The sequence below is a fragment of the Artemia sp. Qi Xiang Cuo genome, chromosome 11 (assembly GCF_049724085.1).
Source record: "Artemia sp. Qi Xiang Cuo chromosome 11, ASM4972408v1, whole genome shotgun sequence".
Lineage (NCBI taxonomy): Eukaryota > Metazoa > Arthropoda > Branchiopoda > Anostraca > Artemiidae > Artemia > Artemia sp. Qi Xiang Cuo.
Window position 1 is genome coordinate 23,250,821 of NC_142804.1, and position 26,954 is coordinate 23,277,774.

At 32.5% G+C, this 26,954-nt stretch overlaps 1 protein-coding gene across 1 annotated transcript in view; it reads left to right on the forward strand.

The window, feature by feature from the left end:
* IntS14 (integrator complex subunit 14) overlaps positions 1-26,954 on the forward strand; it is a 72,714-nt gene that overhangs the window by 25,163 nt on the left and 20,597 nt on the right. The window contains exons 6-7 of the mRNA XM_089097138.1: positions 345-460; positions 12,392-12,503. Of these exons, the coding sequence (XP_088953264.1) occupies positions 345-460; positions 12,392-12,503 (228 nt within the window). The remainder of the gene's footprint in view (positions 1-344; positions 461-12,391; positions 12,504-26,954) is intronic.

The following is a 26,954-nucleotide window of genomic DNA, read 5'->3' on the forward strand; positions in this document are numbered from 1 at the left end:
ACAAGCACAATAAAGCCGAAAAAATGAATTCATTTTAAAAGTATCTTAAATAGTACAAGAAAATCTTCAACTTGAGTCAGAGGTAAAAAAAAGGTGCAAGTTCGATAAAAAGTAAAATAATAAATACAAAGTGTCGAGGAAAATGGTAGCAGACAATGAAAAAAAAACAACGATTTAATGAATGATGAAGCTACAAAACCACAACTAAAATCAAACTAGTGAGTATTGGTTTTCAATATTATGTTTTTGGTAGCTAAACTTCAATTTGCCGAAAATAGTTAATTTTTAATGTTATTTCCAACGAGTTGTGCATGAAGTTGTTAATAGAGAGCATATTTTTGCAGGTTCATCTGTGGTACCTAGTGAGACTTTAAAATCAGAAGCTAGTACTGATGAAGACCTATCTATAGATGAAGGGAAAATTCCATCTTTTTGTGTTCTTCTCCATGCATCTTTAAAAGTAGGTGTTCTTTCTGACATAGTACCATTATTATTCCTAAGAACTTGTCACAACGCCACAGTCGTCGGATCTGCAAGGTATGCTCCACTGAAAAAGTCACTGGTTCCTTGTCATGACCGCCTACTGTTTTATCTACAAATTAATCTCTGCTTGAGTTTGCGACACTTCTTTGCTATTTTCTCAAAAATTCATTCCAATATTATTATTATTATTTATTTCTAACCCACACTGTACAGAGGTACAATACGTGGAGTATCCCGAGGAAAAACACATAAAATGCAACACAAATCAATATAGAAATCAAAGATTACCAGTTACAGTGTAAGGCATAAAAATTTAAAAGAAACTAAAACAAAAGAGAAATAACATGAAAGGAGGGGGAAAAGAAGAAGAGAGAAAAAAAAGCTCACAACTTGCAGAATCTAATAAGCAGTAATATACAGAAATATGTACACAGGCTGTCATTATTATTATCATTATTTGATTTTTACTCACTCTTTACAATACCAAAAAATGTGGAGTGACCAAACAGAGAAAAACTAATAAACAAATAAAAGAAAAATAACATACGACTGAAAAAACCTGATAAGGCGAGGGTGCGGAGAAAAACGGATACAAGCGGTATTTGAAAGTTTTCTGTGTAGTGCTTCCAGTTTTTCAGTAATATTAGGAACAAGAAATTTATTAATAATTACCCGGTTTTTGGTCCAAGGTGGAAGAAACAACAAAAATTTACAAAATCTAATATAATTAATCCGGATTCTTTTTAACTCATTTTTCTTAAGAAGGAGAAAAATTCCTGAAGCAAAAACAATTGAATGGTCACAAAAAGTTGAGTAGAGCTTGGCCAACGCGAGTTTATTATATTTACCTCTATTGGCCACAATCTTAGCATATCCTAATTTAATTTTCATATTAATATCTGAGACTGTGCGCTGGCGCAAGCTTGGAAGACTATTAGTAATAGAAATACCGAGCCATCGAAGAGAATTTACGAGAGGGATAGTAAAGCCATTACAGCAAAGGGAAGTACTAGAAATGTTATTGAAAGAAATAAATTTACATTTATCTACATTAAGAGAAAGGCCGATGTCTGAAAAAGAAGTGGCAACACGAGAAACCATGTTAGATAAACCAGTTTTAGTAAGGCTTATAAGAAGCAGATCATCAGCGTAGGCCAGGTATGAAACATCAGAAAAACCGGAGAGATAGGTAGCCGATATTTTTGCCAGAAATCCTGAAATACATAATTTAAATAGGGTCAGAGAATAAAACTCCACCTTCCCTTGAACCTCTTTTCACTTTATTAATAGAAGCTGGTGCCGATTTCAGCCGAAGAAAAGATTAGAGTACCAGTACCAAAGAAGCAAAATAACCGATAGATTGACACCGCAACCACGAAGAGCAGAAAAAAACTGACTATGACACACACTATCAAAAGCTTTTGATAGATCTAAGTACAAAGATCTTTCCCTTAGAAGGATTTTCAAGGAGCAAGGCTGATAGTTCGTAACATGTATGCTGAAAACTTAATTTAGGCTAAAGTCAAATCCTATTATCCCCCTCAAGCGTATTGTTAATTACAATTAGTAGCTATACAAGCTCAAGAGCTTTATTGAAAGTGAGAGTGATATACATATGTCCATAAGAAGAGCAAATAAAAGAAGAATTTCCCTTCTTTAAAATTGAACTGACAATACCACACAAAAAACTCTCCGGTACACTAGAAGTACAAAATACACATCTGAAGAAGTAGGTGTATATGGCCAATAAGGGGGGGAGCAATCTAATAAAAGGAGAAATCTAGATATACCATCATTATCAAAATTATCTGATTTGAGTTTCTTAATTGCTTCATTTATGGATGAAAGAGAAATGGGAACACAAAGATGCTGAGATAGGGGGGTACAAAAAATAGCATAAAGAGAATGAGTATATAAATAATGCACACGGTAATTAACATTAGAAAAAATAGACGAGCAATGGTCATGCCAAGCAGATGCAGGAAGACAGTCACTACTTGGCATATCACTTTTAATCGACTCAGAATTGATAACTTTTCGCCATTCTCTCTTTGACACTGGAAAATCCATGCCACGATAACGCATTGACTTAAGATATTTTTATATTCACTGCGCGTCTTACGCTTAAGGTCAGATACAATTCCACAAGGCGGTCTTTCACATTCATTACAAACTTTTAACCAAAACTTTGCTTTATTTTTCAAAGTTTTAAAATTAGGATCTAAAGACCAAATAGGTTTTTGCGTACCACATCTAACACGTTGCAGCGGTACTGCAACTGCCTGGGCATCTTTTAGACATTTAATTATTTGGTTATAATAGCAATCCAGGTCCTTTTTGCAATTCACTTGCATAGAGCTCTGAAGCAGATTATAGGGAACTCGTATAGCAGACAGCAGGCTTGTTAGTGTAAACGCATAGAGAGGAACATCAGCTTTCTTCCAATTACTTTTTTCAAACCATTTTGAAGACCGGGGTACTTTACAAAAACTTGCAGGGTTTAAGTTCAGCGTAAGAGTAAGTGAAATAGGGAGATGATCTAAGTCTTCCTCTTCAGCCTGTGCAAACACTGTTGATGTAGTAATACTAGGTGAGCAAATAATGTGATCAATATTGCTCTTACTGTCTGAATGGTGAATATAAGAATACGGATGAGTTTTGCGCATCATATGATAAGATGGAAGGCAATCTAACAACAAATCACTTCTCAATGACGAGTAATTTATATCTGTATTAAAGTCACCAATGATCATATAATCTAGAGGAATAGAAAGAATTTATTCCACTAAAAAATTCAACGTGTTACAAGCTTTAGCATATCTAGCCATCGATTTGAAAGAACGGTCATCATAAGGCAAATAAGAATTAATGAAAACTATAGTGCCCATACCAACAGCCAAAAAAAACTCATCCGAGTAAAAAATCACCGGCGAAACCAAATTAGGATTGCGCTTAAAAACACAAGCTAGCCCATCGGATGGGCGGCCTCTTGTGGCTCTGGCAGTAGTAAAAAACACATCATGATGAAGGCTCCGACGTAAAACGTTAATGCTTAAGTCTGTAAGAAGATGCTCCTGTAAACAGACCAAATCAAAATCATTGTAGAGCTCATCAATAGCTAAGTCCTTATCCTTTGTACCATTGATATTAAACGATATTATTGAAAACTCCAAAGTCATTGCAAAACATGGGAGCGAAACATTAGTTCCTTAGATACAGGGCAGGACAGGCTATAAGAAGCATGATTTTTACCACAGTTAGCACACTTGGGAACAGCGCTACAAGGACTATCCTTAGTAGAAAGATGTGGCCCAGTACATCTGGCACATTTCGGGACATTGCTGGTGCAAGCACTTTGAAAGTGATCGTATGATCGGCATTTGAAGCAGCATTTAGGTATTTCCTTAAATTCATGAATTCGAAAAAATTCATATCCAACTTTAATTCCTTCTTTGAAATAAGCAGACTGAGTGAAAGATTCTTCAAATTCAAGCTTGACTGACATAGTCTGGCCCAGTAGATTTGCACTTTTTATACCTTGCAGTCTATTAATAACTGAAAGGTCGACATCAACTGGGAAACCTCTGAGGATCCAAAAAAAGCGCTTGGATTGCACTTTAACTGTTGCTCCGGTAATAAAGTTCTGAACTGATGTACAAAAATCCTCAGTTGCAGATTTATCAGTATTGACATACCATCTGTCATTAACAGGTTTCACACTACAAACTAATTCATGCCCAGCTATTTGATCGAGGGCAGATTTGCGTTTAATCGGATCAGACAGACCTGAAGGCACTTTAGAGACGATAACTGTCGTGTGAGTGTCAATTGCTGGGGTAGGTTTGGGAAGTTGAGGAAAATTCAACTGATAATTGTCAAGTTTCCCTGACATTTCAACTACCACTTGTTGTAGCTCATTAAACTTAGAGAGTAAAGAAGTATAAGCATTTGTAGGGAGACATGGCACCTCTGTAGGTCGCTTTATCACAAACATACAAAAATGTCGCTACTGTCGCTACTTTGTACGCTACTGTACAAAAGTGTCGCTACATTCAAGAGATCTTAACAGAGAAATAATGTCACTAAAATGATTAGAAAGTGCATTGTTCCCCTTACGTACTGGGCAATCTGATTCAGGTGCACTTATTTGCCACAGTAAACTTTTAGCTTCTTTGACTATATTCACGCTAAAAAACTCCATACAATATCTTTTGATAATATCCTCCTCAATTCCGCTTAGCAAATAGCTTTGAATAAAATTCAGAACCGGAGAATATACAAGTTCAGGCGTTTCGTCAGGGCTTTTCATGGCTATCGCAATCACCACACAAATTAAAAAGTCTCAATATTAATTCAAGAAAAAATACTGAATTAATAAATATCGAAATATAGGTCAAACTAAAAGCAAAATAGATTCCAATTTATAATCCTCTTAAAGTTAACTCAGGTCAACAACTCACTTGGAATAAATTATGACCTCACCAAAATAAATCCAGACAGGAATAATATCCAATTCAATTTTGGTGTTACCTCACTGAACTCTGAAAAGGTAGTGATTCACTACCTTTTGACCTTGGCAAAAAACAGTGCTTATTACGAGTAACGGTACCCGTTTATCATTTATACCAGGACACACTGCCAAAATTGTTCGTGCTTTTCTAGGCAATAAAAGTGTTCCGGTGCGCAACCATGCACTCTGTTCCCTAGAGCTCTGGTGGGCTCCTGTAGAGTTATGGCTATTCCCAAAACCGAAGCTGGTAATGAAAGAAGCATGTTCTAGGTCTACTCAAACCCACCAAACAGTTGCGAAAAGTCTTTACAATTGCTTCCGGGGGTATATGGAGTCACTAGGAAAAAATAACTTAGGGGGGGGGGGGGGTAGGGGGAAATCTAGAATTTAATTTCTGGAATATTTTCTGGATCGAAAGGTCGTCTCCTATTAATCCAAGTCCCAGGAGACCGAAAATGATATCGGAATCGAAAAATCTATCATTTAGTACCCCATTTCCCTCCTAAGCCAAGTCAGAGGGGACTGAAACATTGGAATCTTAATCTGTGCAGTATTCACACACAAATGGACACCAAAATATTCAGAAAGATTGTTTAATAACATATCGAGAATCGCTCGAAAAAGCCCGTTCAGAAATACCTTTTTTTTAGGGAAAAGAGGGGAAAATCTTAATTTCTGCAATATTTTCTGGATTGTAAGGTCGTTTCCTATTAATTCTAGTCCGGGGAGACCGAAAATGCCATTAGAATCGAAAAACCCCCTTATCTAGTTCCTCGTTTCCCCCCTAATAGAGGTCAGAAGGGGTAAAAATACCATTTCTGGTATGTTATAATCTGAACAGCATTTCACTGAAATTTTATCCTCACGAACTCAAATCTGAACTGATGATTCTTCTCTTTTATCCTGAACCCGATTTTCTCAAAAGTCCCCCTTTCACTGACACCTCTTCCCCTATTTATATTCAGCCCGCAGTGACAGCTACCTTAACTTTTAACTACTGCTACTAGCAACTCACTGCAGCACCAAACAGTCTGAGGCCAACACAGCTACACAAGCTCCTCCTACATCCCCACACTTTAAACCCCACACAAATATAGACTGCGTCATCTAGTGTCATCTGAAAAGCAGACTATGGACTAGGAATGATAGTCCACTGATGGTTCAAATCTGGCCGATACGCTCAAATACGAACTATCGAAATTTGCACCTGCCTATTCGAGTCTCATCAATCGATGCGCCTGGAAGATAAGGCTGCACTTGCAGCTGATATATGGAAGCAGCACAAAACTGAGATTCAACTAATGCAAACACATACATGCCACTATGTCGTTGATGGTGGTTGGCTACTTCATTCGGTAGGATGAGGCAAATTATCCACTTACGGAGAAGTACCCTATCTTGTGTAGATTTTATACAGAAGTATTGTCCATTAGCTGACCTCATTTTTAACGGCTATGTAAGTGGGTCGACCATCAAAGATCACGCCAATCAGGAGCAAACAAAAGGAAAACAGTGCCCTACCATCAGTTTCAGTTCTGCCACGAAGATTGCTTGGAAGAAAGAAGACTACTTTCTCTTTTCAACTCAGGCAATAAGTTGAATATCATAAAGCTGATAACTGGGAAACTTGTGGAAGCCAGGTGTTAAGCACAAGAAGCCAAAGGTGTTGCTGACATTATAATAGTAGAGACTGCACACGCTTCAGTCGAGAAGAGAGAGACTTGCTTGATTGGAAATGATACCGACTTGTTAGTCTTGCTGACACACTATTCAAAACCCGATCAAGCACCTCTTTATTTCCAGACTGGAGTTCCTGCTGACTCTGCAAAGATTTTTGACATCTGCTACTTGAGAATGAAGCTACCATCAGAGATTACAAAGTCGCTTTTGTTCGTCCATGCCTCTTCAGGATATGACAATGCTTCGCGATTGCACGATGTTAGCGAAGTTTCAATCTTGAACGCCACAACGTTTTTTGTTTAGGCCCCCTCTGTAAATATTTTCTTTTCCATTGATTCATATTGTACAAGTGTTATTTTGTCTTGTAGTGATTTAATGAGAAATTAAAAGAACTTGAACTTGAACAACTAATGCCAAGTTTTTTGAAGCCAGTCAGATGTTCTACCGCTCTTCAACGAATAAGAAAAAACTGATTGCAGCAGGCGACAAGGCTCTATTACGCTTGTACAGAGCTAGATCTGACGAATTCTTACCAGAACTCTGGCACCGTCTGTTCATATCAAAAGTGGCCAGTGCGACTAGTTTTGTCCACCCCAAATTCTTACTGACCATACCTGCCGCTGCAAAGTAGCACTTCCTGGGTGTTTATTTTAAGATGTTGACATGGTTGCGCTCAGCGACAAATAAGATAAGATATTTATTTCAAATACTTGAATTTCTTGGAAACGATCTTTGAATCCACCGATTACTTCACAAATTAAGATTATGATTTTTCATCCCTTCTGAACTCGCTTAGGATGTTTCTCTGACATCGTTTTTGGTCTCCCTGGACTCTAATTAATAAGAAACTCTTTCAATCTAAAATTATAAATCAAAATTTGAGACTCCCCCTCTTTTCCCTGAATAAAAGACATTTCTGCACGGGCGATTTCGGCCGATTTTGAATATGTTATTAAGTAAAATTTTCTCCATACCCGGGCACTTCGTATCGAAGGAGTTGTCGTAGAAACTTCGAAAACGACTCATTCGATTGAAAATTGGAAGGGCTATTGCCCTTTTTAATAGTCGAAAGTGATTGGAGGGCAACTAGCCCCCCCCCCACGTCCATCTTTCCCCCAAACACACCCAATCAAAATTTTGAGGTAGCCATTTTGTTCAGCGTAGTTGATTTCCACATATAAATTATTTTTTTGAGGAGGATACTCCCCCACAGCCTTCAGGGCAAGGGTTGCAAGTTATGCTCCGGGGGCATATAAAATTTTTATACAAGGTGTTGTCATAGAAAGTTCAAAAAAGGCTCATTCGATTGGAAATTCAAAGGGCTAGTGCCCTTTTTAATAGTCGAAAGTGATTTGAGGGGAGCTGAGCGCTCTCTCACGGCCTCTTATTCCCCAAACACATACAATCAAAATGTTTAGATTGCCATTTTATTGAACGTAGTTGAAAGTTTTGGAAATTAGGGGTCTAAGGATGACAACCCATCCCCCCCACAATCCTCAGTGCAAGGGTTGTAAGTTATGCCCTAGGAGCATGTAAGGTTATTATAGAAAGTGGTTTTATAAAAACATCAAAAAGGGCTCATTCAATTGAAAATTGAAAAGGCAAGTGCCCTTTTAATAGTCGAAAGTGATTGAAGGGCAAATAACCCCCCTCTCACGCCCACCATTTCCCCAAACACATCCAATCAATATTTTCAGATAGCCATTTTGTTCAACGTAGTCGAAGGTTCTGGAAATTGGGTTTTTAGGATGATAACCCCATCAGAGCCCTCAGTGCAAGGGTTGTAAGTTATGCCCTGGGGGCATATAAGGTTTACATAGAAAGTTGTTGTAGAAATTTCAAAAGAGGCTCATTTGATGGGAAATTGAAATTGCTCTTTTTAATAGTTAAAAGTTAGTGGAATGTAATTAACCCCCCTTTCACGCCCACCATTCCACCACAAACATCCAGTTAAAATTTTCAGATAGCCATTTTGTTCAAAGTAGTAGAAAGTTCTGGAAATTAGGTCTTTGAGGATGACCAGCCCTCAGGGCGAGGGTTGTAAATTATCCCCTGGGGGCATATAAGGTTTTTGTTGAGAGCGTTGTCGTAGAAACTTCAAAAGGGCTCATTTGATTGGAAATTGAAAGGACTAGTGCCTTTTTTAATAGTTGAAATTGATTGGAGAAAGACCAACGCCCCTGTCACGCCCACCATTTTCCCAGACACATCCAATCAAAATTTTGATATAGCCATTTTGTTCAACGTAGTCGAAAGCTCTGGAAATTAGGTCTTAGAGGATGACAATCACCCTCACAGCCCTTAGGGTAAGGGTTGTAATTTATGCCCTGGGGGCATATAAGTTGTTTATAGGAAGTTTTGTCGTAGAAACTCAAAAAGGGCTCATTCGATTGGAAATCGAAAGGCCTAGTGTCCTTTTTAATAGTCGAAAGTGATTGGAAGGCCCACAGCCTTCATCGCAAGGGTTGTAAGTTATGACCTGGGGGCATATAAGGTTTTTGTACAAGGCGTTGTCATAGAAACTTCAAAAAAGGCTCATTCGTTTGGAAATTAAAAGGGCTAGTGCCCTTTTTAATAGTCCAAAGTGATTGGAAGGCCACTAACACCCCTTCCATGCCCACCATTTCCCCAAACATATCCAATCAAAAATTTTTAAATAGCGATTTTGTTCCACGCAGTTTAAAGTTCAGGAAATTATACCTTTGAGCAGGACACTCCCCCACAGTCTTCAGGGCAAGGGTTATAAGTTGTACCCTGGGCGCAAAGAAGCTTTTTATTGAAATCTTTTTCGTACAAACTTGAAAAAGGGCTCATTTGAGTTGAAATTAAAGTGCTAGTACCCTTTTTACTAGTAGGAAACAATTGGAGGGCAACTAACCCCCCTGTCACGCCCACCTTTTCCCCAACCGCATCCAAACAAAATTTATAGATTGCCATTTTATTGAACGTAGTTGAAAGTTTTGGAAATTAGGTGTTTAAGGATGACAACCCATCCCCCTCACAACCCTCAGGGCAAGGGTTGTAAGTTATGCCCTGGGAGCATGTAAGGTTTTTATAGAAACCGATGTTGTAAAAACATCAAAAAGGGCTCATTCAATTGAAAATTGAAAAGGTTAGTGCCCCTTTAATAGTCAAAATTGATTGAAGGGCAACTAACCCCCCGCTCACGCCCACCATTTCCCTAGAAATCCAATCAAAATTTTGAGATAGCCATTTTGTTCAACGTAGTCGAAGGTTCTGGAAATTGGGTTTTTAGGATGATAACCCCATCAGAGCCCTCAGTGCAAGGGTTGTAAGTTATGCCCTGGGAGCATATAAGGTTTATTTAGAGAGTTGTTGTAGAAATTTCAAAAGGGGCTCATTTGATTGGAAATCGAAATTGTCCTTTTTAATAGTCGAAAGTTAGTGGAGAGTAATTAATACTCTCCGCCCACCATTCCCCCAAACACATCCAATCAATATTTTCAGATAGCCATTTTGTTAAACGTAGTAGAAGGTTCTGGAAATTAGATCTTTGAGGATGACCACCCCCCAGGCCTCAGGGCGAGGGTTGTAAATTATCCCCTGGGGACATATAAGGTTTTTTATTAAAAGCGTTGTCGTAGAAACATCAAAAGGGCCCATTTCATTGGAAATTGAAATGGCTAGTGCCTTTTTTAATAGTTAAAAGTGATTGGAGAAAGACTACCGCCCCTCTCACGCCCACCATTTTCCCAGACACATCCAATCAAAATTTGCGATAGCCATTTTGTTTAACGTAGTTGGAAGTTCTGGGAATTAGGTCTTAGAGGATGACAATCACCTCACAGCCCTTAGGGTAAGGGTTGTAATTTATGCCCTGGGGGCATATAAGTTGTTTATAGGAAGTGTTGTCGTAGAAACTCAAAAAGGGCTCATTTGATTGGAAATCGAAAGGCCTACTGCCCTTTGTAATATTCGAAAGTGATTGGAAGGCTTGACATTTTTATAGTAAAGATCGACGTGGGTATAATGTATTATTTTTTTGTTGTTGCTGTTGTTGCTGACCAGGGCACTTTATATCGAAGGAGTTGTCGTAGGAGCTTTGAAAAGGGCTCTCGATTGAAAATAGAAAGGCCTGACGCCCTTTTTAATAGTCGAAAGTGATTGGAGGGAAACTAATCCCCCTCCCACGCCCACCCTTCCGTTTGACTTTATGTTTAAAAAATGAATGTTGCCATAAGATTAAATCAAAATGCACTGTGTTAATGCTAATTCCCAATAAGGCATCTCAGCAGTATCCCAAGAACGACTGAGGGTATTATGGTCAAACTTTCGGGGATGCTTATGCTCTTAAAATTTAACCAAATCAAAATAGTGTAAGTTTATCCAAGCTATCAAAAAAAGTAAACAGATTTTTTTGCGAATGGTATCATGTTTTCCATTTCAGATCAACTAGAGGAGGTATGAAATTAAATTAATCACTACTATTTGTGTCCAGATTTTTAAAAGGGTGTATGTTGTTAAAAATTGTTGAAAATTTTTCTCAAGCATATAAATAGCAGGCCAAACTATAAATTCTTAAAAAAACGAAAAGATTTAAAGTATTTTTTTTTCTCTGAAAAGACTATGTCAATATAAAACGAGCAGAAATTAATTAAAAAAACTTTTTCCACAAAATAAGTTTTTCAAAGAAAAGTAAAGAACTCCATTAAATAAAAAATGAGCAAAAATAAAATTCGATAATCTACCAAGCCTGAAACTACCACAACTCAGCATCGATAAATAAATGAAATCCAAAATGAACAGGAATTACAATAAATAACCGAGTCAAACTCAAAAGGAGCAGAAATTAACATGAGTAGGGCTCTAAACCCCTATGCCTGGCCAGAACGTAATTTGCACTTTACTGAAAAAAATGCAAATGAATGTGCATTGTCAGTTTAATATACATATACTGATATTTAGTAATCAAAATGTTAATATTATTTGATTTATTAAAGTTATAAAAATAAAAACATTTATATTTTCCTGTTATAGTTTTCCTGTTTTCCTGTTATTATAGTTTTCCTGTTATTATAGTTTTCCTGTTTTAAAAGGTCACATATTTACATCACTATTTCTGTTCCTTTTTAAATCCGTAGTTTATGTCCATTTTGGGCTCCCTTTATTTTCTCATAGTGTTTTATGTTTTTTTGAAGTTTGACTTCGTATATAACTTAATTCCTGCTCGTTTTACGTTTTACTATTGCTTTTTAGCTTTTTTCAAAAAGCATTTCTTTTATCTTATTTTATTCAGATAAATCGTTACTAATTTACTGTTGTTTTGTATGAACACACATATGATAACTATGGTGCTTTTCTAACATTAGAAAATTCTTATTCAGATAAAAAAAATGCTGATGGAAAATAGTTCGTTTAAAAAATTCCCTGATTTATAATCACTGAAAAAATGATTAAATAATTATTTTTCCGCATTGATGGCCAAAACCGAAGGCAAAAATCAGTATAAAGAGATGGTGATTTTACAGGATTTTTGGATTCAGCCTTCACGTTGTCTTGATAAAGCTAAAAAAAAAATTAAAAAAAGCTATTCAGGAGTTTAAGAAATTTCTCTGAAATTTCTAATAAAATTTTTCTAATGGTTAATAAATATTTTTTTCTTAAGTAAATAAACCCTCTGAAAAAAGGTAAGTAAATTTCCACATGTTCTGATAAATCGATTCAACAGTCACAGTTTTTTTTTTTTGTTTTTTTTAGGTAGAAAATATGGCTGCGTTTTGTCAAGTTGCTGATGATTGGTTTGGGGTTATCTTTTCTTGGGCCGATAGTAAAAAGAAGTCTAATCTCATGCTCGGCCTTCTAGAACTAGGTATAGTTACCCCTTCTCTTTGTCAAAGGTTTGTCAAACGTTAATGTTTATTTATTTAGAAACGACAGAAGGTGATACACCAAGAGAAAAAAAAATTATAATATGAGAGCAAAAAAGGGAGGGAAAAGAATTGAAAAAGAAAAAGATTGTAGACACTAAAAATGTGGCGACGTATTACTAAATCTTTGAGATAGTAAGAAAAGAAAAAATAATAGTTGCAGTAAAAAAGGACTGCATACAGGACAAAGATCATTTACGATAATGATTAAACTTATTATCTCGGATGTCCAAGAGATTATCTAATGTTCATGGCTGCCGCGTGCACCTCTAAAGTACTTGACTTTTGCAGCAAAAAATTGTATCGTCAAAGCTTTAGTGTAAAAATAAAAAAAGCACCTCATTTATCCGGAAAGTGGACAAAACAACACATTTTATTGCCTCCTGAAGCATTTGATTTATTTATAATTAATTAAAAATACTTTTTCCACAAAATAAGTTTTTCAAAGAAAGGTAAAGAAATCCATTAACTTTTGATTTCAATGATGATTTCAATATCCACTTGACTTTTGCAGCAAAAAATTGTATCGTCAAAGCTTTAGTGTAAAAATAAAAAAAGCACCTCATTTATCCGGAAAGTGGACAAAACAACACATTTTATTGCCTCCTGAAGCATTTGATTTATTTATAATTAATTAAAAATACTTTTTCCACAAAATAAGTTTTTCAAAGAAAGGTAAAGAACTCCATTAAACAAAAAATGAGCAAAACTAAAAGAAAGGTAAAGGTAAAGAAACGAAAACAAAATTTGCTCTTTACTGAAAAAATATAAATGTTTTTACTTTTATAACTTTAATAAATCAAATAATATTAACATTTTGATTACCAAATGTCAGTATATGTGTATTGAACTGACAATGCACACTCATTTGTATTTTTTCAGTAAAGTGCAAATTTTTTTCTGGCCTTGGGAAGGCATAGGGGTTTTGCGCCCAACTTATGTTAATTTCTGCTCGTTTTGAGTTTGACTCGGCTAATTATTGTAATTTCTGTTCGTTTTGGGTTTCATTTATTTGTCAATGCTGATTTGTGGTAGTTTCACGCTTGGTAGATTATTTGATTTTAGTTTTGCTCATTTTTTGTTTAATGGAGTTCTTTACTTTTCTTTGAAAAACTTATTTTGTGGAAAAAGTTTTTTTAATTAATTTCTGTTCCTTTTATATTGACATAGTCTTTTCAGGGAAAAAGAAAATAATACTTTAAATCTTTTCGTTTTTTAAGACTTTATAGTTTGGCCTTCTATTTGTATGCCGGAGAAAAATTTTCAGCAATTTTTAACAGCATACACCCTTTTAAAAATCTGGCATAAATAGTACTGTTTAATTTAGTTTCATAACTCCTCTAGTTGACCTGAAATGGAAAACTTGATACCAAAAAAATCTATTTACTTTCTTTGATAGCTTGGATACTCTTACGCTATTTGGATTTGGTTAAATTTTTAGGGCAGAAGTAGCCCCGAACGTTTGAATATAATACCCTCAGTCGTTCTTGGGATAGTGCTGAAAAGCATTGTTGGGAATTGGCATTATCACAGTGCATTTTGATTTAATTTTAAGTCAACATTTATTTCTTAAACCTATATAAATTTGAATTGAGAAAGACTAAAATCTATTCTATAAATCTTATGCAATAACGTTATATATAAATCTTATATGCCCCCAGAATAAAGCTTACAACCCTTGCACTGAGGGCTCTTAGGGGGTTATCATCCTAAAAGACCTAATTTCCAGAACTTTCGACTACGTTGAACAAAATGGATATATCAAAATTTTGAGTGGATGTGTCTGGGAAAATGGCGGACGTGAGTGGGACATTAGTCGCTCTCCAATCACTTCCAACTATTGAAAAAGGCACTAGCCCTTTCAATTTCCAATTGAACGAGCCCTTTTGAAGTTTCTACGACAACGCTTTCAATAAAAACTTTATATGCCCCTAGGGAATAACTTACAACCCCTGCCTTGAGGGCTGTGGGGGGGGTTGTCATCCTTAAAGACCTAATTTCCAAAACTTTTAACTACGTTGAATAAAATGACTATCTAAAAATTTTGATTGGATGTGTTTTGGGAAAAGGTGGGCGAGAGAGGGGGGTTGGATGACCTCAAATCACTTTTGACTATTAAAAATGGTACTAATACTTTGAATTTCAAATCGAATGAGCCCTTTTTCAAGTTTCTACGACAAAGATTTCAATAAAAACCTTATATGCCCTCAGGGCATAAGTTTTAATCCTTGCCCTGAGGGTTGTGGGAGAGTGTCGTCCTCAGAAATATGTTTTCTATCGGGAAATCAGCTACCCTGAACAAAATGGCTATCTCAAAAATTTAATTGGATGTGTTTGGGGGACTGATGGGTGTGGGGGCGCTAGTTGCCTTCCAATCCCTTTCAGCTATGAGACTGTGCCGTAGAGTTTTGTATCTTTTGTTAAATAACCTTTCTATTGAATTCCTAATGCTACGTTTTTAATAGAAGCCTTTTAGACCCCAAGATTAGAGCTTAAAGCCCCGAACCCTGGGAATACTAACGAGTGTCCGTAGAATGTATCTATGGAATTTGCTTGCAGGTATAGGAATTACCATGCTATTTGCTTGCAGGTATAGGAATTACCATGCTATTTGTGTTACACGTTACACGTGGACATTTTAAAAAACGACTGGTTTTTCTGATTTTTTGGAAGATTGGCTTAACTCGAGAGTAGTTTGTTATTAAAAAATTGGAAGCTACAATCAGAATTGTTTGATTGACATTTGCAAAAAGGGGTAAGGGATTTGCGAATTGGAGTGTAACTCGAGAGTAGTTTGTTATTAGAAAATTGGATTCTACAATAAGAATTGTTTGATTGACATTTGCAAAAAAGGGGTAATGGATTTGCGAATTGGAGTGTAACTCGAGAGTAGTTTGTTATTAAAAAATTGGATGCTACAATCAGAATTGTTTGACTGACATTTGCAAAAAGGGGTAAGGGATTTGCGAATTGGAATGTAACTCGAGAGTAGTTTGTTTTTGCAGTAAACTCTTAGTTTTTTGTAAGAAAATTATGGAAAATACAATTCTCTGGTGCAAATCTGAAACTTTAGTCTATTTTTGGATCGAAAAATAAACTATTTCTGTAAAATCTGAGCTAATAAGGGTTTTTGGTCGCAAACTCTAGTTTTTTGTAAGAAAATTATGGAAAATACAATTCGTTGGCTCATAGGTGAAAATTAAGTCCAGTTATGGATCGAAAAATAAACTATTCTTATAAAATCTGAGCTAATAAGGGATTTTTGCAATAAACTCTAGTTTTTTGTAAGAAAATTGTGTAAAATACAATTGTATGGTTCAAATCTGAAACTTTAGTCTATTTTTGGATCGAAAAATAAACTATTTCTGTAAAATCTGAGCTAATAAGGTTTTTTTGCAGTAAACTCTTAGTTTTTTGTAAGAAAATTATGGAAAATACAATTCTCTGTTGCAAATCTGAAACTTTAGTTTTTTTTTTGGATCGAAAACTAAACTATTTCTTTAAAATCTGAGCTAATAAAGGTTTTTGGCCGCAAACTCTAGTTTTTTGTAAGAAAATTATGGAAAATACAATTTGCTGGCTCATAGGTGAAAAATAAGTCCAGTTATGGATTGAAAAATAAATTATTTCTATTAAATCCGAGCTAATAAGGGTTTTTTCCCGTAAACTCTAGTTTTTTGTAAGAAAATTATGGAAAATACAATTCTCTGGTTCAAATCTGAAACTTTCGTCTATTTTAGGATCGAAAAATAAACTATTTCTGTAAAATCTGGGCCAATAAGGGTTTTTGGCCGTAAACTCTAGTTTTTTGTAAGAAAATTATGGAAAATGCAATTTTCTGGTTCAAATCTGAAACTTTAGTCTATTTTTGGATCGAAAAATAAAACTATTTCTATAAAATCTGAGCTAAAAATGGGTTTTTGACCGTAAACTCTAGTTTTTTTTTGTAAGAAAATTATGGAAAATGCAATTTTCTGGTTCAAATCTGAAACTTTTGTCTATTTTTGGATCGAAAAATAAAACTATTTCTATAAAATCTGAGCTAAAAAAGGGTTTTTGACCGTAAACTCTAGTTTTTTTTTGTAAGAAAATTATGGAAAATTCAATTCGTTGGCTCATAGGATGAAAATTAAGTCCAGTTATGGATCGAAAAATAAACTATTTCTATAAAATCCGAGCTAATAAGGGTTTTTTGCCGTAAACTCTAGTTTTTTGTAAGAAAATTATGGAAAATACAATTCTCTGGTGCAAATCTGAAACTTTAGTCTATTTTCGGATCGAAAAATAAACTATTTCTGTAAAATCTGAGCTAATAGGGGTTTTTTGTAGTAGACTCTAGTTTTTTGTAAGAAAATTATGGAAAATACAATTCTCTGGTGCAAATCTGAAACTTTAGTCTATTTTTGCATCGAAAAATAAACTATTTCTGTAAAATCTGAGCTAATAAGGGTTTTTGGCCGCAAACTCTAGTTTTTTGTAAGAAAATTATGGAAAATACAATTCGTTGGCTCATAGGTGAAAATTAAGTCCAGTTATGGATCGAAAAATAAACTTTTTCTATAAAATCTGAGATAATAAGGGTTTTTTGCCGTAAACTCTAGTTTTTTGTAAGAAAATTATGGAAAATACAATTGTCTGGTTCAAATCTGAAACTTTAGTCTATTTTTGGATCGAAAAATAAACTATTTCTGTAAAATCTGAGCTAATAAGCGTTTTTGGCCGTAAACTCTAGTTTTTTGTAAGAAAATTATGGAAAATGTAATTTTATGGTTCAAATCTGAAACTTAAGTCTATTTTTGGATCGAAAAATAAACTATTTATGTAAAATCTGAGCTAAAAAACGGTTTTTGACCGTAAACTCTATTTTTTTTTGTAAGAAAATTATGGAAAATACAATTCGTTGGCTCATAGGTGAAAATTAAGTCCGGTTATGAATCGAAAAATAAACTATTTCTATCAAATTTGAGCTAATAAGGGTTTTCTGCAGTAAACTCTAGTTTTTTGTAAGAAAATTATGGAAAATACAATTCTCTGGTGCAAATCTGAAACTTTAGTCTATTTTTGGATCGAAAAATAATCTATTTCTGTAAAATCTGAGCTAATAAGGGTTTTTGGTCGCAAACTCTAGTTTTTTGTAAGAAAATTATGTGAAATACAATTCGTTGGCTCATAGGTGAAAATTAAGTCCAGTTATGGATCGAAAAATAAACTATTTCTATAAAATCTGAGCTAAAATTTGTTGGCTCATAGGTGAAAATTAAGTCCAGTCATGGATCGAAAAATAAAATATTTCTATAAAATCTGAGCTAATAAGGGTTTTTTGCCGTAAACTCTAGTTTTTTGTAAGAAAATTATGGAAAATACAATTGTCTGGTTCAAATCTGAAACTTTAGTCTATTTGTGGATCGAAAAATAAAATTTTTCTGTAAAATCTGTGCTAATAAGGGTTTTTTGCCGTGAACTCTAGTTCTTTGGAAGAAAATTATGGAAAATATAATTTACTGGTTCAAATCTGAAACTTTAGTCTATTTTTGGATCGAAAAATAAAAATATTTGTTTAAAATCTGAGCTAATAAGGGTTTTTGGCCGTAAACTCTTGTTTTTTGTAAGAAAATTATGGAAAATGCAATTCTCTGGTGCAAATCTGAAACTTTAGTCTATTTTTGGATCGAAAAATAAAATATTTCTGTAAAATCTGAGCTAATAAGGGTTTTTTGCAGTAAACTCTAGTTTTTTGGAAGAAAATTAGGGAAAATACAATTTTCTGGTGCAAATCTGAAACTTTAGTCTATTTTTGAATCTAAAACTAAACAATTTCTTTAAAATCTGAGCTAATAAGGGTTTTTTGCCGCAAACTCTAATTTTTTGTATGAAAACTATAGAAAATACAATTTGCTGGCTCATAGGTGAAGAATCAGTCCAGTTGTGGATCGAAAAATAAACTTTTTCTATTAAATCTGAGCTAATAAGGGTTTTTTGCAGTAAACTCTAGTTTTTTGTAAGAAAATTATGGAAAATACAATTGTCTGATTCAAATCTGAAACTTTAGTCTATTTTTGGACCTAAAAATAAACTATTTCTGTAAAATCTGAGCTAATAAGGGTATTTGGCCGTAAATTCTAGTTTTTTGTAAGAAAATTATAGAAAATGCAATTTTCTGGTTCAAATCTGAAACTTTAGTCTATTTTTGTATCGAAAAATAAAACTATTTCTATAAAATCTGAGCTAAAAATGGGTTTTTGACCGTAAACTCTAGTTTTTTTTTGTAAGAAAATTATGGAAAATGCAATTTTCTGGTTCGAATCTGAAACTTTAGTCAATTTTTGTATCGAAAAATAAAACTATTTCTATAAAATCTGAGCTAAAAAAGGGTTTTTGACCGTAAACTCTAGTTTTTTTTGTAAGAAAATTTTGGAAAATGCAATTTGTTGGCTCATAGGTGAAAATTAAGTCCAGTTATGGCTCGAAAAAAAAACTATTTCTATAAAATCTGAGCTAATAAGGGTTTTTTGCCGTAAACTCTAGTTTTTTGTAAGAAAATTATGGAAAATACAATTGTCTGGTTCAAATCTGAAACTTTAGTCTATTTTTGGATCGAAAAATAAACTATTTCTGTAAAATCTGAGCTAATAAGGTTTTTTTGCAGTAAACTCTAGTTTTTTGTAATAAAATTATGGAGAATACAATTCTCTGGTGCAAATCTGAAACTTTAGTCTTTTTTTGGATCGAAAAATAAACTATTTCTGTAAAATCTGAGCTAATAAGGGTTTTTGGCCGCAAACTCTAGTTTTTTGTAAGAAAATTATGGAAAATACAATTCGTTGCCTCATAGGTGAAAATTAAGTCCAGTTATGGCTCTAAAAATAAACTTTTTCTATAAAATCTGAGCTAATAAGGGTTTTTTGCCGTAAAATCTAGTTTTTTGAAAGAAAATTATGGAAAATACAATTGTCTGGTTCAAATCTGAAACTTTTAGTCTATTTTTGGATCGAAAAATAAACTATTTCTGTAAAATCTGAGCTAATAAGCGTTTTTGGCCGTAAACTCTAGTTTTTTGTAAGAAAATTATGTAAAATACAATTTTATGGTTCAAATCTGAAACTTTAGTCTATTTTTGGATCGAAAAATAAAACTATTTCTATAAAATCTGAGCTAAAAAGGGTTTTTGACCGTAAACTCTAGTTTTTTTTTGTAAGAAAATTATGTAAAATACAATGCGTTGGCTCATAGGTGAAAATTAATTCCAGTTATGGATCGAAAAACAAACTATTTTTATAAAATTTGAGCTAATAAGGGTTTTCTGCAGTAAACTCTAGTTTTTTGTAAGAAAATTATGGAAAATACAATTCTCTGGTGCAAATCTGAAACTTTAGTCTATTTTTGGATCGAAAAATAATCTATTTCTGTAAAATCTGAGCTAATAAGGGTTTTTGGCCGCAAACTCTAGTTTTTTTGTATGAAAATTATGGAAAATACAATTCGTTGGCTCATAGGTGAATATTAAGTCCAGTTATGGATCGAAAAATAAACTATTTCTATAAAAACTGAGCTACAATTTGTTGGCTCATAGGTGAAAATTAAGTCCAGTTATGGATCGAAAAATAAACTATTTCTATAAAATCTGAGCTAATAAGGGTTTTCTGCCGTAAACTCTAGTTTTTTGTAAGAAAATTATGGAAAATACAATTGTCAGGTTCAAATCTAAAACTTTAGTCTATTTTTGCATCGAAAAATAAACTATTTCTGTAAAATCTGAGCTAATAAGGGTCTTTGGCAGTAAACTCTAGTTTTTTGTAAGAAAATTATGGAAAATACAATTTACTGGTTCAAATCTCAAACTTTAGTCTATTTTTGGATCGAAAAATAAAACTATTTCTTTAAAATATGAGCTAATAAGGTCTTTTGGCCATAAACTCTAGTCTTTTTTAAGAAAAATATGGAAAATGCAATTCTCTGGTGCAAATCTGAAACTTTAGTCTATTTTTGGATCGAAAAATAATATATTTCTGTAAAATCTGAGCTAATAAGGGTTTTTGGTCGCGAACTCTAGTTTTTTCTAAGAAAATTATGGAAAATACAATTTGTTGGCTCATAGGTGAAAATTAAGTCCAGTTATGGATCGAAAAATAAACTATTTCTATAAAATCTGAGCTAATAAGGGTTTTTTTGCCTTAAACTCTAGTTTTTTGTAAGAAAATTATGGAAAATACAATTGTCTGGTTCAAATCTGAAACTTTAGTCTATTTTTGGATCGAAAAATAAACTATTTCTGTAAAATCTGAGCTAATAAGGGTTTTTGGCCGTAAACTCTTGTTTTTGTAAGAAAATTATAGAAAATGCAATTTTCTGGTTCAAATCTGAAACTTTAGTCTATTTTTGTATCGAAAAATAAAACTATTTCTATAAAATCTGAGCTAAAAAAGGGTTTTTGACCGTAAACTCTATTTTTTTTTGTAAGAAAATTATGGAAAATACAATTCGTTGGCTCATAGGTGAAAATTAATTCCAGTTATGAATCGAAAAATAAACTATTTCTATAAAATATGAGCTAATACGGGTTTTTTGCAGTAAACTCTAGTTTTCTGTAAGAACATTATGGACAATGCAATTCTCTGGTGCAAATCTGAAACTTTAGTCTATGTTTGGATTGAAAAATAAACTATTTCTGTAAAATCTGAGCTAATAAGGGTTTTTGGCCGCAAACTCTAGTTTTTTGTAAGAAAATTATGGAAAATATAATTCGTTGGTTCATAGGTGAAAATTAAGTCCAGTTATGGATCGAAAAATAAACTATTTCTGTAAAATCTGAGCTAATAAGGGTTTTTTGCCGTAAACTCTAGTTTTTTGTAAGAAAATTATGGAAAATACAATTTTCTGGTTCAAATCTGAAACTTTAGTCTATTTTTGGATCGAAAAATAAACTATTTCTGTAAAATCTGAGCTAATAAGGGTTTTTTGCAGTAAACTCTAGTTTTTTGTAAGAAAATTATGGAAAACACAATTGACTTCTTCAAATCTCAACTTTTGGTAGAATTTTTGATCGAAAAATAAACTATTTCTTTAAAATCTGAGTTGATATGGTTTTTGTTTCATAAAATCTAGTTTTTTCTAAACTAAATATGGAAAACGTACTTTTATGGTACAAATATGAAACCTTAGTCTTATTTTGGATCGAAAAATAAACTATTTCTATAAAATCTGAGATAATAAGGGTTTTTGGTCGCAAACTAGTGTTTTGTAAGAAAATTATGGAAAATACAATTCGTTGGCTCATAGGTGAAAATTAAGTCCAGTTATGGATCGAAAAATAAACTATTTCTATAAAATCTGAGCTAATAAGGGTTTTTCGCCGTAAACTCTAGTTTTTTTAAGAAAATTATGGAAAAAACAATTGTCTGGTTCAAATCTGAAACTTTAGTCTATTTTTGGATCGAAAAATAAAACTATTTCTGTAAAATCTGAGCTAATAAGGGTTGTTGGTAATAAACTCTAGTTTTTGTAAGAAAATTATGGAAAATACAATTGTCTGGTCCAAATCTGAAACTTTAGTCTATTTTTAGATCGAAAAATAAACTATTTCTGTAAAATCTGAGCTAAAAAAGGGTTTTTGACCGTAAACTCTATTTTTTTTTGTAAGAAAATTATGGGAAATACAATTCGTTGGCTCATAGGTGAAAATTAAATCCAATAGTCATAACCTATTTCTATAAAATCTGAGCTAATAAGGGTTTTTGGCCGTAAACTCTAGTTTTTTGTAAGAAAATTATGGAAAATACAATTGTCTGGTTCAAATCTGAAACTTTAGTCTATTTTTGGATCGAAAAATAAACTATTTCTGTAAAATCTGAGCTAATAAGGGTTTTTTTGAAGTAAACTCTAGTTTTTTGTAAGAAAATTATGGAAAATACAATTTTCTGGTTCAAATCTCAAACTTTAGTCTATTTTTGGATCGAAAAACAAAAATATTTATGTAAAATCTGAGCTAATATTGACTTTTTGTCATAAAATCTTGTTTTGTTTAAGAAAATTATAGAAATGTACTTATCTGGTACAAATCTGAAACTTTAGTCTCTTTGTGGATCAAAAAATAATATTTATCTGTAAAATATGAGCTAATAAAGGTTTTTGGTTTAAAACTCTAGTTTTTTGTAAGAAAAATATTGGAAATACACTTCGTTTGCTCATAGGTGAATATTAAGTCCAGTTATGGCTCGAAAAAGAAACTTTGTCTTTAAAAACTGAACTAATAAGGGTTTTTTGCCATAAAATCTAGTTTTTTGTAAGAAAATTATGCAAAATACAATTGTCTGGTTCAAATCTGAAACTTTAGTCTATTTTTGGATCGAAAAATAAACTATTTCTGTAAAATCTGAGCTAATAAGCGTTTTTGGCCGTAAACTCTAGTTTTTTGTAAGAAAATTATGGAAAATGTAATTTTATGGTTCAAATCTGAAACTTTAGTCTATTTTTGGATCGAAAAATAAAACTATTTCTATAAAATCTGAGCTAAAAAAGGGTTTTTGACCGTAAACTCTAGTTTTTTTTTGTAAGAAAATTATGGAAAATACAATTCGTTGGCTCATAGGTGAAAATTAATTCCAGTTATGGATCGAAAAATAAACTATTTCTATCAAATCTGAGCTAATAAGGGTTTTCTGCAGTAAACTCTAGTTTTTTGTAAGAAAATTATGGAAAATACAATTCTCTGGTTCAAATCTCAAACTTTAGTCTATTTTTGGATCGAAAAATAATCTATTTCTGTAAAATCTGAGCTAATAAGGGTTTTTGGCCGCAAACTCTAGTTTTTTGTAAGAAAATTATGGAAAATACAATTCGTTGGCTCATAGGTGAAAATTAAGTCCAGTTATGGATCGAAAAATAAACTATTTCTATAAAATCTGAGCTACAATTTGTTGGCTCATAGGTGAAAATTAAATCCAGTCATGGATCGAAAAATAAACTATTTCTATAAAATCCGAGCTAATAAGGGTTTTTTGCCGTAAACTCTAGTTTTTTGTAAGAAAATTATGGAAAATACCATTGTCTGGTTCAAATCTGAAACTTTAGTCTATTTTTGGATCGAAAAATAAACTATTTCTGTAAAATCTGAGCTAATAAGGGTTTTTTGCAGTAAACTCTAGTTTTTTGTAAGAAAATTATCGAAAATACAATTGTCTGGTTCAAATCTCAAACTTTAGTCTATTTTTGGATCGAAAAACAAAACTATTTGTGTAAAATGTGAGCTAATAATGGTTTTTGGTCATAAAATCTTGTCTTTTGTAAGCAAATTATAGAAAATGTAATTCTCTGGTGCAAATCTGAAACTTTAGTCTATTTGTGGATCAAAAAATAATATATTTCTGTAAAATCTGAGCTAATAAGGGTTTTTGGTCGCGAACTCTAGTTTTTTCTAAGAAAATTATGGAAAATACAATTTGTTGGCTCATAGGTGAAAATTAAGTCCAGTTATGGATCGAAAAATAAACTATTTCTATAAAATCTGAGCTAATAAGAGTTTTTTGCCGTATACTCTAGTTTTTTTTAAGAAAATTATGGAAAATAAAACTTTCTGGTTCAAATCTGAAACTTTAGTCTATTTTCACATCTAAAAATAATACTATTTCTGTAAAATCTGAGCTAATGAGGGTTTTTGACCGTTAACTCTAGTTTTTGTAAGAAAATTATAGAAAATACAATTTTTTGGTTCAAATCTGAAAGTTTAGTCTATTTTTGTATCGAAAAATAAAACTATTTCTATAAAATCTGAGCTAAAAAAGGGTTTTTGACCGTAAACTCTAGTTTTTTTTGTAAGAAAATTATGGAAAATACAATTCGTTGGCTCATAGGTGAAAATTAATTCCAGTTATGAATCGAAAAATAAACTATTTCTATCAAATCTGAGCTAATAAGGGTTTTTTGCAGTAAACTCTAGTTTTTTGTAAGAACATTATGAAAAATACAACTCTCTGGTGCAAATCTGAAACTTTAGTCTATGTTTGGATTGAAAAATAAACTATTTCTGTAAAATCTGAGCTAATAAGGGTTTTTGGCCGCAAACTCTAGTTTTTTGTAAGAAAATTATGGAAAATATAATTCGTTGGTTCATAGGTGAAAATTAAGTCCATTTATGGATCGAAAAATAAACTATTTCTGTAAAATCTGAGCTAATAAGGGTTTTTTGCCGTAAACTCTAGTTTTTTGTAAGAAAATTATGGAAAATACAATTTTCTGGTTCAAATCTGAAACTTTAGTCTAATTTTGCATCGAAAAATAAAAATATTTCTATAAAATCGATGCTAAAAGTGTTTTTTGCAGTAAACTCTAGTTCTTTGGAAGAAAGTTAGGGAAAATACAATTTACTGGCTCAAATCTCAACCTTTCGTCTTTTTTTGGATCGAAAAAAAACTATTTGTGTAAAATCTGAGGTAGTAATGGTTTTTGGCCATAAACTCTTATCTTTTGTAAGCAAATTATGGAAAATGCAATTCTCTGGTGTAAATCTGAAACTTTAGTCTATTTGTGGATCAAAAAATAATATATTTCTGTAAAATCTGAGCTAATAAGGTTTTTTGGTCGCAAACTAGTGTTTTGTAAGAAAATTATGGAAAATACAATTCGTTGGCTCATAGGTGAAAATTAAGTCCAGTTATGGATCGAAAAATTAACTATTTCTGTAAAATCTGAGCTAATAAGGGTTTTTCGCCTTAAACTCTAGTTTCTTTAAGAAAATTATGGAAAAAACAATTGTCTGGTTCAAATCTGAAACTTTAGTCTATTTTTGGATCGAAAAATATACTATTTCTGTAAAATCTGAGCTAATAAGGGTTATTGGCAAAAAACTTTAGTTTTTTGTAAGAAAATTATGGAAAATACAATTGTCTGGTCCAAATCTGAAACTTTAGTCTATTTTTAGATCAAAAAATAAACTATTTCTGTAAAATCTGAGCTAAAAAAGGGTTTTTGACCGTAAACTCTAGGTTTTTTTGTAAGAAAATTATGGGAAATACAATTCGTTGGCTTATAGGTGAAAATTAAATCCAATGATCAAAATAAACTATTTCTATAAAATCTGAGCTAATAAGGGTTTTTGGGCGTAAACTCTAGTTTTTTGTAATAAAATTCTGGAAAATGCAATTTTCTGGTTCAAATATGAAACTTTAGTTTATTTTTGCATCGAAAAATAAGCTATTTCCATAAAACCTGAGCTAATAATGGTTTTTTGCCATAAACTCATGTTTTTTGTAAGCAAATTATGGAAAATGTAATTATCTGGTACAAATCTGAAACTTTAGTCTCTTTTTGGATCAAAAAATAATATTTTTCTATAAAACCTGAGCTAATAAGGGTTTTTGGCCTCAAACTCTAGTTTTTTGTAAGAAAATTATGGAAAATAAAATTGTCTGGTTCAAATCTGAAACTTTAGTCTATTTTTAGATCGAAAAATAAACTATTTCTGTAAAATATGAGCTAATAAGGGTTTTTGGCCGCAAAATCTAGTTTTTTGTAAGAAAATTATGGAAAATACAATTTTCTGGTTCAAATATGAAACTTTAGTCTATTTTTGGATTGAAAAATAAAACTATTTCTATAAAATCTTAGCTAAAAAAGGGTTTTTGACATTAAACTCTAGTTTTTTTTGTAAGAAAATTATGGAAAATACAATTCGTTGGCTCATAGGTGAAAATTAAGTCCAGTTATGGATCGAAAAATAAACTATTTCTATAAAATCTGAGCTAATAAGGGTTTTTTGTAGTAAACTCTAGTTTTTTTGTAAGAAAATTATAGAAAATACAATTCTCTGGTGCAAATCTGAAACTTTAGTCTATTTTTGGATCGAAAAATAAACTATTTCTGTAAAATCTGAGCTAATAAGGGTTTTTGGCCGCAAACTCTAGTTTTTTGTAAGAAAATTATGGAAAATACAATTCGTTGGCTCATAGGTGAAAATTACGTCCATTTCTGGATCAAAAAATAAACTATTTCTGTAAAATCTGAGCTAATAAGGGTTTTTTTGCCGTAAACTCTGGTTTTTTGTAAGAAAATTACGGAAAATACAATTGTCTGGTTCAAATCTGAAACTTTAGTCTATTTTTGGATCGAAAAATAAACTATTTCTGTAAAATCTGAGCTAATAAAGGTTTTTGGCCGTAAACTCTAGTTTTTTGTATGAAAATTATGGAAAATACAATTTTCTGGTTCAAATCTGAAACTTTAGTCTATTTTTGGATCGAGAAATAAAACAATTTCTTTAAAATATGAGCTAATAAGGGTTTTTAACCGTAAACTCTAGTTTTTCGTAAGAAAATTAAGGAAAATACAATTTGTTGGTTCATAGGTGAAACTTATCTCCAGGAATGGATAAAAAAATGAACTATTTCTTTAGAATCTGAGCT